General features: G+C 39.8%; 1 protein-coding gene across 1 annotated transcript in view; it reads left to right on the top strand.

Moving 5' to 3' along the window:
* Positions 1-3,223: 3,223 nt before the first annotated feature.
* Positions 3,224-17,672, top strand: part of LOC309697282 (uncharacterized protein) — a 52,462-nt gene continuing 38,013 nt past the window's right edge. The window contains exons 1-8 of the mRNA XM_082519078.1: positions 3,224-4,735; positions 5,397-5,513; positions 6,648-6,719; positions 7,339-7,512; positions 7,724-7,881; positions 9,108-9,281; positions 9,663-10,245; positions 10,542-10,704. Of these exons, the coding sequence (XP_082375204.1) occupies positions 4,664-4,735; positions 5,397-5,513; positions 6,648-6,719; positions 7,339-7,512; positions 7,724-7,881; positions 9,108-9,281; positions 9,663-10,245; positions 10,542-10,704 (1,513 nt within the window). The 5' untranslated portion in view covers positions 3,224-4,663. The remainder of the gene's footprint in view (positions 4,736-5,396; positions 5,514-6,647; positions 6,720-7,338; positions 7,513-7,723; positions 7,882-9,107; positions 9,282-9,662; positions 10,246-10,541; positions 10,705-17,672) is intronic.

The following is a 17,672-nucleotide window of genomic DNA, read 5'->3' as shown; positions in this document are numbered from 1 at the left end:
AAAAAGCACAGTGTATTGGAAAGTCACCCATCTTTGCATGTAGAGGTTTGTAGCAATCTTTATTTTTTTAAAAGCTTGCTACTTCTGGCATTTAAACATTGTTCACAGCTGTGTGCTAATCCCCACCAAGAACAGCAGTGCATTTTATGATATTTGGATTTTTGGTGATGCTGCTTTAGACTCAGATTGCCATGTGACTTCTGAGCATTTCTTCTCCAGTTATGTATTTATATACCAATACTGCTTTGAATTTTGTCTTCTCTCTCCCACACTTTGCATCTGTTCTCTCTGTCTTTCCCTTCACCCGTTGCAGCACATGGCAGTCCCTGCTTGAGCCAGATTTGGTTTTGTTTTGGGGGGATTTTTTTTCCCTGTTAAAATGATGTTTTTCCTGTTAAAAGGGATCATCTAATTGTTGGGGGTTTCTCTGTAGGGTCTTTACCTTTGCCTGTCTATATATCATATATAGACTGTAACAAATTTCCCTTTTAAATTACAACAAAGTGGCTGCAACTTTATTTCCAGTTTTTGATTTCTTTTTTACAGCCTAACTGTTAGAAGTACTGTTTCTTATTCTTGAGGCTCATTAGGCAGAAAGTACTGTTCTATTATGCAGCAGCTGGCTGTTTTTGGCATCAGCTTTTCTGTGTATGTACAGCCATTTGTAACAGGATCTGTACAACCCCCAAAAACTCATGTCTAGGATTCATGTGGCTGGGATCTATTCACAGACGTACAGGTGTTACCATTACCTTTTCATTTGTGTATTACCTGTGTATAACTCTCCTTAAAATCAGTGCTAATAGACAAATGATGCACCAGTCAAGCTCAGTCATATTGCAATCACTGAGTCATTTGCAGGGGGTGATACATTTTGGGTTAAAGCAGTTGCTTTTAGTTTGTTTTGGTCTGCATTTTATAGCTTTGAATCTTCCAGCATTTAGGGTGGGTTGCATTCCTGCCCTGGCTCTCAGTGCGGTGCCAAGGTTTGGTCAATCAGAAGTGGTAGATGACACACTCGTCTGCTTTTACTACCCTCTGCAGATCATTCCAGGTTTCTGCTCTACAACCACTGTGATGATGGCTACTAATTATCAGTTGTTGCAGGGAGGTGGTCCTGTTTGAGAATTCCCAGGAAGAAGAGTTTCTGCTCGGCCTTTTTTTTTACCTAATGGGAGATGTTTTTTGATGAGGTGATATCAGAGGTGTGATGCGAGAAACATGTTGCACTTAAATCTCTCAATTTGCCCACCATGTTTACAGATAGCAGACACACCTTGATATTTTGAAGTGAATTATCATCTTTTTTTTCTTTCTTTTTTTGAGATGTTAAGGTCCAGGTTGTTATAGGAACACCACTCCACCAGTCTTTATTAAAGCTTTATTTTAGGTAGCACAAAGTGGAAAAAAAAACATGTACATTTTTATTGAAAGATCTGTATTCTATAAATCTTTCAAAAATGCAATAATTAAAAAAAAAAGTATTGATGTCTCATATATGACTTCCTGTCCTGATGTTGGCATGTGCAGTGTCCTTACAACTGTTTCACACAACGTAATAACAGTACTTTCAGATGAGCACCTCAGATTTTCGGTGATTTCCAGGACACTTTCCACTCCAGGTGAATACAAAAACAGACTTCTATCACATTCTGAATATTAATAATCGGCACGTTGAAGCTCAAACACTCTTTATATGTTATACATATGATGCATGTGTTATGTTATATATACATATAAGCCACATGTATGGTACTGTTTTACTCATAGTAGTCATGCAGTATTTTGAAATGATGAGATTATTATTGTAAGGAAATAATAATTATTATTAATGGACTTTAAGCACTTTATATTTATCTAACAAAAGTGGAAAGTACAATGACTTTTGTTGTTTTGTTCGTTTTTGACCACACCTACTCTGTGATAGTTTCTTAAACCCACCACACCACCACCAGGGATTTCCCTATAAGAGTTTCGTGAGCGGGCTTTCCCCAATGCAGCTGCTGTTGAACATTGTTTGTCTTAAAAGGCTGCTTTTCTCTTATATATAGATGTAAAATATTTATATGTAACGTTTTTAAAATATCTATGACCAACGCGAGCTGCTTCTTCGCCAAATCGAATGAAACAGCAGCAGGTGTTACATTCTGTTGCGCTATACTCTTGCAATTACGGTACAGGTACCGTAAGCAGCCAAAAATCATTGCGACGTCACCACGTCACAGCACTGCGGTTTTTGGAAATTCCAGTACAGATCCCCTTTCAGTGTCCTGCTTTGTTCCCATTTTAAAAATGTCACCACTGTCCTGTAAATTTCTGAGGAATATGAACAGATTAACATTAACAAAACTAAATCTGGAATTTTTTGAAAGGTACTTTTTTTTTCTTCTTCTTCTTTTTTTTTTTTTTACCCCATTTAGCTAACTCGTTTCACAGATTTCAGATTTACTAATCACAGAATATCTATCCATAGCAAAAAAGTACTTCTCATGAATTATACTTTAAGATACTATAACATGAAGGCGTTGCCCCCTTTTTTCCTATTTAAATGCACGGGGATTTGTGTGCCTAGAAAAAATCCCTGTACTTGCGCAAACTAATCATGTTCTGTATTCTAAATAGCCTGTTTCACTGGTGAAGTGATGAAGGTCTAGATACTGTCTTATCTATTTTGCCATTTATCCATTTATCTGTTTGAAGCTTTTTTCCTCTCCTAAACTGACTATAATGGATTTTCTTCATAAAACTTTGTTGTAGATAAAGTCGATGAGATGAACTTCATTACTTACAGTTTTTTTTTAGTGTGAGTATACTTTCAGCTATCAATTAAAAAAGTAAATATGCAGTAAAATAACTCTATTGTACACTAGCTCTCAGATAAGTAATTTGTACACAATACATACAATACAATAACTTTATTACATTATTTCTGATCATTTCATGGTCAGAAAAAAAGGTGCATGCATGAAGTTAGGCTTATGGTCTCAGGGTATGAATGTGAGATAGCTGTCTAACTCTGTATGTTTATCCTGTGACAGATTGGTGACCTCTCCAGGGTGCTGTTACGCCCCAGTCTAGGGGTACAGGAACGTAACATAAGAGTTGAAAAGATTGACCCCGCCCTGGTCCCCAAAACCATACACAGAGGAGAAACGATTTCTTAGTGAACAGTGGTTTATTGTTTAAACTGAAGCGTGACTCCGGGGTGAACAAAGGCCAACATAACAAACAAAACCAGCTTAATCAGTAAAGGAGGTGCTACCTAAACCCTACGTGATGAAAAGAACAAACAAAAGACAAATGCCACACCTAACTCCCTAACTGAATAAACAGGAGGAAACAATACAGAAAACAACAAGGCAGCTCACCCCTTCGGCTTCAGTGACTATTTACAAGAGAAGGCTGATTTACACACTATATACAAGCTCGATAGGTCATGAGAATCACAAATATCACAGAGTTTTGAGGCCAGGGTCAGGTCTGCTGCTGTCAGTTGCTGCCCTGGGACAACTGCTGTTGAGGGATTTTGAAAGCAACCACATGAATAGGGGACCAATTAGCAGCCATCAGCTAATCCAATCAGGGACCTGCAGAGACTTAAAGACACAGAACAAGAAACAGCCACCAAGACACATTATGGCCAGGGCCATGACAAGTGCACCTGCCTTTCACCCTGTGATAGCTGAGACCGACTCCAGTCCCCTCCCTGTGACCCTGAACTGGATAAAAGGAGGAAACTGGATGAACAATGGATGAAAAAAACGACACCAAAAAAGCATAGCAATAGATTTATGAAGATTAAAACAATAAAAAAAGGAACTTCTCAGATGCAATCTCTATGAAAAGGAACTACAAAAAGAAAATGGTACAAAATGACATAAAATTGATGTACACAGCAAATAAACAGTACTCAAAGTTAGCTTTTAAAACTACAGTATAATGTATGCAGTGCAAAAAACACAATAATCATGTACTCAATGAACATGTGTACATAAAGACATGTGTACATAAAGACATGTGTACATAAAGACATGTGTACAAACCTATGCAGGAAAAACACCTCACACTATGAATCCCAACCAGATGTTTACAGTCTTTGCACTGTGTGATTTGGAACTGTAAAGTTTTAAATCCTGTACATCTCATAATATTTTAACTTTTAAATTAATGAATACATATTTTCAAACCTATGCTATAATAATTCAAACAAAGTAATTCTTTCTTTGAAAAAAGGAGATACATTTTTAGTACTTTTATTGCATTTCATATGAACACTCAAAATTATGGGTTCCCTCGCACTCTCCAATGAATAGAAAAAACAACAGAAGAGGTAAAACCATGTCCTGCCAGTTAAGACATGTAACCTGCCTGGAAATGTATGCTATTTGGAGATAAAGTCTTTGCGCTGGCTGCTGTAGGTGTGGCTAAACAACCTAAGCAGGAACAAATTTAGCCTGTGTTGAAAGTGGGCGGTGGTAGAAGGAATCCTACAAATCATAGCACATTTCTTTTTTTCCCGCAGTCGTCAAGTATACCTCTGTTTAGGCTGCATGACAAACAAAACAAGACACAATACTGTGAATCTATATTTGCAGTAAAGGAGAAACGTCTTGCTGAAGTGAGAAACTGTGTAGCATTTTGTAGATAATCTAAACCAGCTAGGATGCCAACTTTAGGATCAAAGAGAAAAGACAACCCACCCAGGATGGAGAAGTACACTGGGGGCATGCCACAGGTAAGAATCAGCTTATGAATTAAGGAAGTGCCAAGCTCTTTCTGCAGATGAGTCATTAAATAACAACAGCTTTACTGTAATAGTGATTCTACAGAATAGCTGCCTTGCTTTCACTAACGTCACATGTGCAGGTCCACAGCAAGAGCAGACAATTCTCTGTTTTAGCACACCAGTGTCTCTTTAGCATTTTACTTCCTCAATTTTACTTGACTTCCTTTTTGATAGAAATTTCCCAAAGATAGGAGCAGACATTACTCAGAAGTGTGAAAGTATGTTCCTGGAATAGACCTTTTAAATGGTTTCTGATAATGTTACAACACAATGGCTTATCAGTGTGGTTAGACAGACAGATGTTGGCATTGCTCATACTGCGATGCTGAGAAATCAGTGCCATCTTTATGAAAATCTAAAGGAAAACTTAAGCAGTGCACCTGTGGATAGTGCTTATGGTGAGAGCGTGACAGCTCTTTGCTGTGATATTAAATAATTTATTTTTCTGTGGTTTTTCAATATTGTCACTTTTTTAAAATATGAAGAAATAAATCACACACAGAATGCTTGTTTTGAGATTGGGATGACCTTTGAAATGAGGGTGAAAAAGGAAAGAAAATCAACCAGACAAAGATAAAGTCTTCATCTATTTACATTTTTATGTTTTCAGTTGAGCAATGAGATGCAACTAGACATCCTGAACAAGGTGAAGAGTGGACAGTTATCAATCGATGACGCTCTGCAGCAGGCAAGGATGGACAGAGAACAGAAGATGACAGATGACAAGGTAACCCTCATTTTTCCTAAGCAGGTACACGATTTTCATGGTGACTTCAGTTTGAGTGTGACATGGGTGTGGTTTCAATGTTGAAAACTCAAAAAATTAAAAAGAAAGAAGAAAAAAAAGGGATCTTGTGGATAGAATTTGCATTGTTTTGTATTATGAGTCATGTGAAACAAGCTTTGACCATAATGCAGTAGCATAACACAACACAAGATACCGTAAACAGGATCTGGGGTTCCCCATGTGTCCAGACCACCAGTATGTGACGAGATGGAGAGTGAAACCTGCAGGTTTTCAGTTTTCCCTGAAAGTGTTTAAATATTCACTATACGTAGATGTGTAGTTTTATTTCATGTGCTCAACACTAAACAGTTCCAGATGAGTGGGGGATTAAGTGGAGTGTGTCGTAGTTAAAGCTAAAGAAAAATGACAGTCAGTTGGGAATTTAAAGTAAACTTTCCAGGTTGTTGCTCCGTTTATATTAAGTGTATAATTTCATAAGTGGTTTTTTTAATAGCACAGATAAAGCTTAAATTCTCACAAATATTACAAGAAGTAAACGATCCATTCAAGACAGCCAGATATGGTTTAAAAGCAAACCCAAAATGGACTGTCTAATGTCTAATTCACCCTCTAATGTCTCTTCTTCCTGGATAATACCGTATGAGTGGACAACAGAACGAACAATATTCCATGTAAGAATCAAATTATAAACACCAGCCCTTAAGCTACTGATCTAACTAACTAACTAAACTGTTATAGTCGACATGTCCCTGCAAATAACCAACATGCGACAGACACAGGTAAAGGAATGTAATTTATATGTAGATATACCACCAGAAACTTTGCAGATGGCTTTAAAAGTCTGATGCTGGAGTTAACCTGACTTTAAAAAATATAGTACTGCATCTTCTTCTGCTATTTATAAACGTTGTTTTGCTAATAAGCTGCAAAGCCTGCTGGATCAGTTCAAACACAATTTTGTGGAAGGTAGTCCAAGGGTTTAGGAAGAAACAATAATGCAGTGTCCTTGTGTAATCCAGTATAGTGTAATCTAGTGGTTCTACATTGTCCTTAAGTGGTGATTTCCCTCTAAGTATTCATATATGTAATGTTGTTTATTGGTTGTTTTTGCAGGAACTAGAATCTCAGTACAACTTTAGCGTTTACAAGCATGGCCGCTACAGGTGGCAGAAACGGGTTTTACAGGTGAGTTCAAAACAAAAGCAAAAAACTCGCTGTAGGCATCCAATTGCATAACAAATGAAACAGGAATGTAGACCATGACCTCAGGCTTCAGGCTGCTCTTAGCTCTCTGAGGTGACAGAGCAACCCTTAACATGGTCAGCTGCGTGCTCTGGCTGTACTCCACCCACCTGTTGTTGCGAGGCACCAGAGAAGGAATCTTTAAGGGGGGGCTTAAGGAGAACAGGGGCTGAAGAAGGTACAGGTACAAGATGAAGAAGGATTATTTTACTCTTTCAAACATGCAAAGCTCCTCTGGCAGAGTGCAGTAGTAAAAAATTTAACAGGCAATCCATATAAATGTAGAGGCCGAGGATTCTGCAAGTTCCAGATTCTCTCTTTCACACACAAAAATGTTAGCATTGCTAACTAGCACTAAAGATAAAGTCAGGCTGGGCTGATGGGAATTGTACTTGTCGATTTGTGTAATCTAATGTAATGACCAAATTAGATTTTTTACATCACGATGGTACATTACTGAAAGCAGATTAATCACCAAAGCGAGGCAGTAATAAATGTTTTAATGCCACACAGTGCACACTTCAGACATGCTCATTTAATCACTCACATTGTGAACATCCAGATTGATTTCAGGACCAAAATGGTGTGCAGCATAGAGAAAGGAATCGTTAAGCGGCAACTTCCCTTCTCTATTGTCAAGAGTTGTGATGATGGAGAGGGTTCCAGGTACTCTATTTCCTTTAAAGGACATCATGATTATGAATTGGAGGCCACGTCGCTGGAGGATAAACATAAGGTGACAATAAGATTGTTTCACCGAGGCAATTTCTGCTGAGATTTACTGAGATGTGATTATTACTCTTTGAATTTAGACTCTTGATTGCAAACACTTAAGCTATAAAAATAAATGCAAAACAGCCTTGCTTTTACTTTTATACCATTTCATATCATTCATTGATGGTTTCACAGTGACTCTTTTCATTCTCGTGATTCTCTCTTTCGAGCAGATGATGGAGCTTGTCAATAAGATAATTTATAATAACATATACAATGATCATGGAGAAGAAAATGCAGAATCCCAAGAGCAATCTCAGGCACCACAGAGCATTCGAGAAGGGATGTTGTTGCTGCACAGAGGAGGCTTGGCATCATTTAAATGGATGAAGTATGTATGTCCGCTTATTATTGAAGCATTGCTCTCACAAAACAGCCACAGGACAGTTTTGACAGTTTTGTTAGTCATGAGAAGTTATTTGTCAGTAATATTTGACGGCTACTAGTGTAGAAGCCTCAGTTGATGGTGCCTGAAGCATCTCAAGTGGAAACCCAGCGTTTAACGATGTTCATGGGCTCCAATTGACTCCAAAGAATTTTCATTCAAGTATTTAAAAAATCCTCATAATAATAATTATGTGAGTTTGGACAAGTACCTTTGAGCCTTCAAAAGAGGGGGACTTTGTATAAGTACACTATGTGTCATTGTCAAAGTTATGGACATAACTGTATATGTGTGGCGAGGCGTGATTGCAGATGCCGCTCAGGTGCGTCCACCTCCCCTACAGCGGCACCACAGGCCACGCCCCACCACTTTATTTTATGGAATAAAATCAATGTACTGCATAATTGATCCCTTTTAATAAACTTTGAATCCTTGTAGCTCATGCTACAAGCTAATTCTAGGATAGTTTTGAGTTTCTTAAGTTTACTTGAGTTTTATTTCAGTTTTACAGTCATACAAAATGATTACAGTATTTCTGAACCCCGAAATGTTTATCCAACCAATTCTAGTCCACAATCCTCCATTCCCCATTGCCCAAGAACGTTGGATCACTGCATATGTAAATAAAGTTTAATCAAAATCATATTTGCAATTGCCTTCTTCTGCCCTACAGCAGAGGAATGAAAAACGAATCCTTTTGTGCCAGAGTCAGCGCATTCAATTAATCTAGGAATAAGGAGAACATATTCATTACCAGAGAGCAGTTTTAAGTACATTCCTGAAAAATGCTTTCATTTTGATTGCTGATGGAAAATTGATACAATCTTTGAGCCAGGTGTTACATTAACTTGCTTCTTTTCTCGAAAGCCTCTTATCTGTTATCTTCAGTTAGAAAAGTTCCTCTAACTGAACCTTTCCTGGATTTGAGCCTACAACTGGCTCCTCCTCTATGTTTCTTCATACTTGACCCATTACTAGAAGGTATTAGCAGTGAAGTAGTAGGCAGATGAGCTTATCTTAGAATACATCCAGGCTGGGTATTTTATATTTCTAGCTGCTGTTTTATATTTTTTACATTTCTATTTCTTCCAAAACAGTAGACACCGGTAAATTGCATACATTATGATATATCTAAAGCTTACACTAAACATGACTCCTCCATTTTATTCCAGATACGAGGCCCGGCTCCATCCAGGACAACTAACGCTGGTTCCGTTGAGGGATGGGGAGATGACACTCTCGGTGCCTGTTTCCACTGTGATTCACCTGTCAGACGGTGACACCAGAGTGCAGAAATGTAACGACTCTGACACTTTCAGTCTAATCACCCACAAAAATGAGTACCAGTGAGTGAGTTTTATTAAGATGTGGAAATATAACAAAAGCAAGCAGCTAATGAACTCTGTCACACCAGCTGTATTTGTTTGTGGGGCGACTGTGGCGCTGGGGGTTGGGAAGCGCATCGGTAACCGGAAGGTTGCCGGTTCGATCCCGATGGCACGATATGGCAGCCTCACTTCTGTCAGTCTGCCCCAGAGCAGCTGTGGTTACAACTGTAGCTGCCTCCACCAGTATGTGAGAGTGAATGAATAATGGAATTGTAAAGCGCTTTGTTAATTAATTAAAAGGATAAGCGGAAGCGAATGGATGGAGTCTGGGACTGTTAATTACCACACTTTTGTCATCTAAATAAGAAATGCTAGTTAGGTTTTGCTTATTTATTGCAGGTTCAAGGTGCCAGATGAAACAGTTGCCCTGGGGACTGTGCAACAGGAACGGGATGCATGGGTCAAAGCTATTGACAAACTGTGTTCAGAGTGGAAAAGGAAGTCCAAGATGTTCATGGAACAAAAGTCCTTTCGACAAGTGAGCATAACCGAAGACACAGAGGACAACGATACAGATCTCGAGTCCAGTGGTGAATTCGGTGCTGGCAGCATCACTTATCCTCCAGCTGATAATAAAAATGTAGATCCACCCCTGAGTGATGGAGATAATTTATCAGCTCAGCAAACCCATCCACCAGCTGATCACACAAAGCCTATTCCTAAACCTCGCAGGAGGAATTCTCCCCAAATAATCCCACCTCAGGACTCATCACTGCCCTCTCCCAGTTCGACATCTCCCACCTCCCCTCCATACAGTCTCCGTGCTATCCTTCAGCCCCCTCCCGCAGTCCCAGAGTCTCCTGCCCAAGAGGCAGGGCCTCCCCCCCGAAGCATCCCAGCTCCTCCACCTTTACCCCTCAACCTAAATTCAAAAAAAGCATGCACCAAGGTTTTCCACTGGGATCTTATTGGCCCAGACAAGGTAAAACTGTCTCCATTCATTACAAGTCATTGAATTATCATATTTTCAGAGCCAAGTATAGCACTTACAAAGGCTCCCATTAGTGTGAGTCTTTCATATTTAAATGACATGTTTTATTGTTTCGGCAAAAACAGAAAGGTCAGTTTCAGCTTGTTTTTTTCTTCATTATTGCTGCGAATTGTTCTTTGTTTTGTCTGTCAGTTATTTCTTTCAAGTGCTGTTCTTTTGTAATATTAACATTGATTTCCTCATAAAATTAAATTGTTGCAGTACTGAATTCATTTGTTTGTTGGCAGATTGCAAAATCGTTCTGGATACAGGAACGCATGGGGAGGATTGAAATCGACACATCACTCTTACACAAGCAATTTGCTGTTAAAGATCTTCGGACATTTGGTGTCGTTGAGCCAAATAATACCCAGCATATTATGCTGAACCAGAAGATTGCACACAACTTCAGTGAGTACAATAAATATGTCTATGACTTTTGACGTGAAGCTGCTCATAAATATTGCCAACAGAAACATATAATTTTCAGCATTTTAAGAAGAAGATTCGATTTCCTCTGCAAAATAATAAGTATAATTTCCAAGCTGTAATGAAAAGCCATTCTTCCGGATTAAGTCAAATAAAGGAGCTTATTTCTCCAGTGAATTAGAAATGAGAACATGTGTTTACACAACCACCAGAGGGAAGCACTACACAGAGAGAGCAGCTTCTCTGCAGAAACAGCATTATTGTCAGGAGGTCCTTTGAATTTTTAATAAATTCGATTTTTATGCCCAGTTAAGAGAAAGCTGACCTGACAACTTTCTTTCAGGGTTAAAAATGCTGCCAGTATTCTCTCTTCAAACAATAGTTGAGACACATTTTGTGCAAAGCACATATATGATTTGTATTTGTGTCTGCAGGGGGCAGTATGTCACCAATCCAGCAGTGACATGACTGTCCATGGACTCTGCAGAGTGATTGTGGACTGGAACATATTCTATTTCTCATCTAATGGCCTTTCACTTTTGATTAACTGAGTGTATGTGGCTTGTATATTTCAAGAGCCATGCCAGGGGAGAACATTTCAGAAGCTTCCTCTCACAGGTCCTCCGAGTAGCACAGTTACCGTGAACCGATACAGATGTGGTGGTGGGCTGCTAAATGGAATCAGCATGAATGTGCAGACTGGCAACATAATTAGAGTTCACATATTCATAAAATATGGATAGGGGATCTGAGCGACAACGGCAGTGATTTCCTGCCTTGATACAGAATACTGTATCAAGGGCTCCTCCCTGACCTGGAAACTTTGATTCTGTCAGGCGCAGGAGCTGAGAGATGAGAGCCCGAAGGCAACTCAAGGCCATGCATCTTTTTGCTGCTAGCTTTAAAAACATTTGAAGAACAAGGAAAAGCATCTTCCTTTCAGTTCCTATTTATTTGGTCCTATTAATACCACTATTGAAAGTGTCATTTTTAATACAAAAAATTAAAAAGTTCAAAATGTCACTTAAGTGAAAGGCGATAAGTATATTCCCAGGAAAGAAAAGTGGTTGTGCATGTGTGTTTTAGTTTTCTGTTACTGGATTATAGTTATTAATACAACTATGTATAAGTGTAGAATCTATATGAAAGACTGCTGTAGCCTTCATGATGTTGCATATTGGTTTGTGAAGCCTTGATTTGAAACTGTCACCAGAAGTGAGCACATATGGAGAGGAGAGTGAAATGCTAACTATAGCAAGCTTGTCTGTAAGATAGACACAGATACCTGCTAATTAGTGCTAATCAGTTTTGGTCAAGCTACTTTGAAAAAGTAATTAGTTATAGTTGCCTGTTACTTCTTCCAAAAAGTAACTTGTTACAAATGAGTTACAATATTATAAAAGTAACTAATTACCAGGAAAAGTAACTTGAAAAAAAGTTTAAATATGGAAAATAATTTTGATCCCATCTTAAGTAAAATACTAAAATATAAATTAGTAAATATACTTGAAAATACTAAAGTGCATATTCAATTGTTTATTATAAAACTGAATATATAATTAAATAAATGGGCCCTTTAGTCGAAGGAACTAACAGCAAACACTAAACACTAAAGTACTGGGTATCTACGTATTTGGAAAAAGTCTTTCTGCTTGGTGGGCCTACCCCTCCTTGGCTGGTATCTTGGCAATAAGAGACTTAAAGAAATTTGACTAGACTGTTGACAAAGGCAGCATCAGTCTTTTTAACTCAGTCTGTGCTACAGATGTTTGCGGAGAAGAGAAACCAAGCTTAGACTGTTAGATGGCGTCGCTCCATTTCTGTTATTTGCTGAGCTCACGATAGCCTCACCTGGGTTTGGTCTGCGCCTGCTAGCATCAACACCGTCGTTATTGGTGACCAGCTTTGTTGCAGCTTTGACATTGAGAGGTGCAACAAAAGTAGTCGAATTGCTTACAGCTGATGTGGAAAAGCATTTTGTTCCAGGACATAAATCCCATTTCACATAGAGATTCTTGACGTTTCTCTCTTTGAGAGAAAAATAATGTCTGGACTTCCACTTAAAAAAATGCTAAATTTGAATTAACTGGGATCTCCATGACTGTGCCTCTGTCTGTATATGTTTGTATGTGAACACTCGCCCAAGTCTACCTCTGGTTGGTTTACCATGACTACTTCACTTCATCAGCAGCACTCATGCAATTGTTCTCCCCCCCCCCCAGCTCCCAGTAGGAGGAAGACAGCTTCAACCCATTGTGTGCTAAAAAATAGTCATGTGTAAAGATAACGGCATTGTAATAATAGAAAAAGTAATTAGTTAGATTACCCATTACTGAAAAATGTAGTTGCTGTTGCTGATTGTGCAAAATTTTAACCTTTATAAAATTCTAAAGGGTGACTTAAAAAAAAATCACCAATTTTTATTTGGTAAATGAAATGTAAGAATAAACGTGTTTATGTAACTGCAAAACATCATTTTTTGTGCTGTAACTTTGGTTTCAGTTTTATGACTTGGCTTTGGCTTCATCTCACAACACTGGATGTTGTGGCTCATCTGTAAATAGTATTTTATGGTCGCAGTGGGCCACGGTGGAGCCAAATTTGACACTTTGGATCTATATCAATGCATTTAAATTATTGTATTGTGTAAGCCTAACATCTGAACTGCAGTGATATATGAGTAACATAAAATGCTAATACCGAAGAAAGAGCATCTTGAGAAGTAATGGTTAATTACCTTTGCTGCACTGCTGCATTTTGTATCTGACTTTGAGGCAAATTTTAAACACTGAGTTTTGTTTTTGTAATTTAGAACAGACTTAGTCCAGAGGTGATTTCTGCCTGTTTAAAAACACATGATCTCCACCCAGATACATAAAACGGAATAATTTGGGAATCAGACTCCTCTTTCCTTCTGTCCCTCTCTATCCCATAGCACCCGTCCCTGCCGCCCCCGACACACATGCACACATAAGCGACATGCCCCTCCCGCTCTTGTTTGCATGCTTATCACCTGCCTAAATTCATGCTGTTTATTCGTCTCATATCTCATTTTTCGCCACACTATTTATTCATCTGATCCCATTAAACTGGGAGCCAGTGTGCATGCAAAGTCTCACTTTCTTTTTACAAAGCCAGGAACACCTCACCTCAGTAGACAGTGAGACTCCACCTCAATATAATAACATCACAGATATGTGATCAATAATTAATTAACAAACCCAGAAGTGATAATTAGCATCAGACATACATTGGCTCCCTTACTGTATCCACAGTGTCTTTAAAAACAGTGCAGTTACGCACTGAGGCAGATGGAACTAGACAGCTTGAGCAGTTGTGTTACTATTGTTTTGTGTTTTTGAGGGGTTTAATATGGTAATCAGCATGATCCTTATGGGCAAGCCGGAACATCAGCTGCATCAAGCGTGCATAGAACAATGCTGCATTGATCTGTGTACTTGTGCACTGCATTTAAGTACTCTACAGAAATTCAGTAGACCCTTCACAGCAAGATTGCAGCTCATATTGATTTTTTTTGCATTCTTTTGAAAACTATCTTTAGAGCACATGAAGGACGCTGATACAAGGAATTTCTAAACGCTAATAGCCGTGACTCCTCTCTGGATGCCAGCACAATGTTTAAATAAATTATAAAAGATTCTGAATGTTATCATACAGAATGGTTTATTCCCAGGTCAAGTGTTGTTTTTGATGTGAAAGATGGACCCACAGCTTTCCTTAGGTAAATGTATCAGTACTCTTTGTAGTGTGTTGCCCAGTTGCTCCTAGTCTAAGCACTGATTTGGGCTGAATCAGGAGCCTTCAGCTTTCAGGCCTCTGCTCTGTGGAACCAGCTCCCAGTTTGGTTTTGGGAGACAGACACCCTCTCTAGCCTTAAAGCTTTCAGGTCTAGATCAGGTGACTCAGAGTCCTCCCTTATTCTTGCTGCAATGTGTTTGTGTACCACTCTGCATTCAATTGTTAGTTGTTAGTAAATGGCTCTCTTCCACAGTGTGTCTGTGTGTCTTGCGGCAAGTGACCACCTCCTTCCTGTTAAGAAGGAGTTCTTCCTTCCCACTATCTCTTGCTCACAAGGAGTTGCCACTGTATTATAGCAGGTTATTTTCCTTACACTATAAACCCCCTTGAGGTGACTATTGTTGTGATTTGGTACTATATAAATAAAGCTGAACTGAACTGAATCCATTGACTTGAGGGATTGTTGGCTGAATGGTGAAAATAATGTGAAACTGCTTTGTTATGCGCACATTTTGCTTCAAGTGAATATTTGTTAAAAAATAATATTAACTATAAACAATAAAGCTACCAGATACCTGGTCAGATAACAGAAGAGGAGTAAAAAGTGCCATATGAAATGGCGTAGAAGCAGAAAGTAGCATTAAATGGAGATACTCAAAGTACCTCAAAATTGTACTGAATTAATGTGATAGAGCTATACAGTTCCATAATTAGATGAGATCCATTGCGGATTTGTATGATCAAAGTGCAGTTCTGTTTAGATTGTGTGTCTGACTCATATGGTTATTTACCTTGAGAGCCCCACTGCATGCTGCCTATTTAATGACTGAAAATGTCGCACTCCTAATTAAAAGTACACCTGTGGCTTCATGCACCCGATGGGAAACACTCTCCATCTCCATACTCTAATTTGCCAGGGCATTGCCCAGTTTGTCTGAGTGCCAGCCAACAAAGGGCTTAATTTGCACTTGTGTGTGTGTGTGTGTGTGTGTGTGTGTTTCAGGCTAGATGAGACAGCCTAACCCTTACTCACGAGGAGACTAGTAGTTCTTCAAAATTGTTTTGGATGTTTGATGTTATGATTTGTCCTCTGTTGGTCCTGGTAAGGGAATTACTGTCTCAAGTCTTTAATGTCAAGGATTTAGAGACGTGATGATTACAGCTTTGTACCTCAGTGCTCCTCATTTAACACGATGAGCCCATTTTTAATCAGTTTGATGGTTTGGATTCAGCAGTTCAACTACTACTTCGGACTGCAAATGTTGAAAGTCACCCTTTTTATGGACAGTTGTTTAGAGTTACATAAGATTGACACTAGTTGCATCGTATGCCTGCAAGCAGCGGTCTAGCTTATCCTACGACTGGCTACATGCTGGAGGCAGTTGAAGAGCTAGCCTAGCTCTCTACAAGCATAACAAGGGAGGCTTTTCAACTTTTCAATTATTGCTTTAATTTGTTATTTTTTAAACATTGTTTTGTGGACTTGGAGAGGGCATTCGACCATGTCCCTCGGGGGGTCCTGTGGGGGGTGCTCCGGGAGTATGGGGTGTCTGGCCCATTGCTACGGGCCATTAAATCCTTATACAACCGTTGCAAGAGCTTGGTCCGCATAGCCGGCAATAAGTCGGACTCGTTCCTGGTGGGTCATGGGCTCCGCCAGGGCTGCCCTTTGTCACCGATTCTGTTCCTAATTTTATGGACAGAATTTCTAGGTGTAGCCAAGTGGTGGAAGACTTTCACTTGGATGGTCTCAGAATCTCATTTCTGCTTTTCATGAATGATGTGGTTTTGTTAGCTTCATTGGGTGATGGCCTCCAGCTCGCCTTGAAACGGTTCACAGCTGAGTGAAGCTGTGGGAATGAGAATCAGCGCCTCCAAATCTGAGGCAATGGTCCTCAGCCAGAAAAGAGTGGAGTGCCCACTCCGGGTCAGGGACGAGTTCTTGCCCTGATTGGAAGAGTTTAAGTATCTCGGGGTCGTGTTCATTAGTGACAGAAGAAGGGAGAGGGAGATCGACAGACGGATTGGTGCAGCGGCCACAGTGATGCGGACGCTGTACCGGTGTGTTGTGGTGAAGAGAGAGCTGAGTGTAAAAGCAAAGCTCTCAATTTACTGGTCAATCTACGTCCCTAGGTGAGGGACCTATGGTCACGAGCTGTGGGTAGCGACCGAAACAACAAGATCGCAGATACAAGTGGCGGAAATGAGCTTCCTCCAAAGGGTGGTTGGCGTCTCCCTTAGAGATATGCTGCTCCTTCACATCAAAAGGAGCCAGTTGAGGGGGTTCGCGCATCTGACAAGGATGCCTCTTGGGTGCCTCCTGGATGAGGTGTTCCGGGCATGTCCCATCAGAAGGAGGCCCTGGGGCAGACCCAGGACATGCTGGAGAGATTATATCTCTCGGCTGGCCTGGGAACGCCTTGGTGTTCCCCTGGACAAGCTGGATGAGGTGGCTGGGGAGAGGAAGGTCTGGGCTTCTCTGTTTAGGCTGCTGCCCCCACGAACCGGCCCCAGATAAGCGGAAGAAGATAGATGGATAGACATATTAAAAGAACAAAATACAATCCACTATTAAGTGAATGTTAGAGGTAGACGTGTGTGCACATTTTAGAACAAGTCATTATTCTAAAGATAAACTGCTGTTGCAGTTTCATATACCAGCAGCCAAACATGAGAGTGGTATCAATCTTTTTTTTTTTTTTTTTTGCCTGTCCCGTTTGGCTCTTTTGCCATCAGAATTATTGTCTAAAGGCAAAGAAAGATGCCCAACGGATTTACTTTACCAAACTGACCCCAGTAGGCACCCCCATTCTCTGCGACCCGCCAGGGAAAGGGGGCCCAGGCCCATCCAGACCGGGGCCCAGTGCAGCAGCACCGCCCGGCCCCACAGAGCCCGGGACAGTCCACCCGATCTTTTCTACCGTTGAGAGCAAATGTGTGAACAGACGATCAAACTATTCAGTCAACATGTCTTAAACAACATGATCAGCATTCAGAGTTGAGGATTTCTGTTACTTAGCCTCATAACATATTAAATTAAAATTGCCAAATCAGAGCCCGTGTGTCAGACTGGCTTAAGTGAGTGTATTTTATAGAATTCACTGTTCATATTACATACATGTCTAAACGCTGATGCTCATAATGAAGTCTTCTCACAGCTACTGAATTATGCAGAGGCATTTCCTATAAAA

Source organism: Aulonocara stuartgranti (genome assembly GCF_965226115.1).
Source record: "Aulonocara stuartgranti genome assembly, chromosome: 20".
Taxonomy (NCBI): Eukaryota; Metazoa; Chordata; class Actinopteri; order Cichliformes; family Cichlidae; genus Aulonocara; species Aulonocara stuartgranti.
Note: the sequence above shows the minus strand (reverse complement) of the source record. Positions and strands in the feature narration are given on the sequence as shown.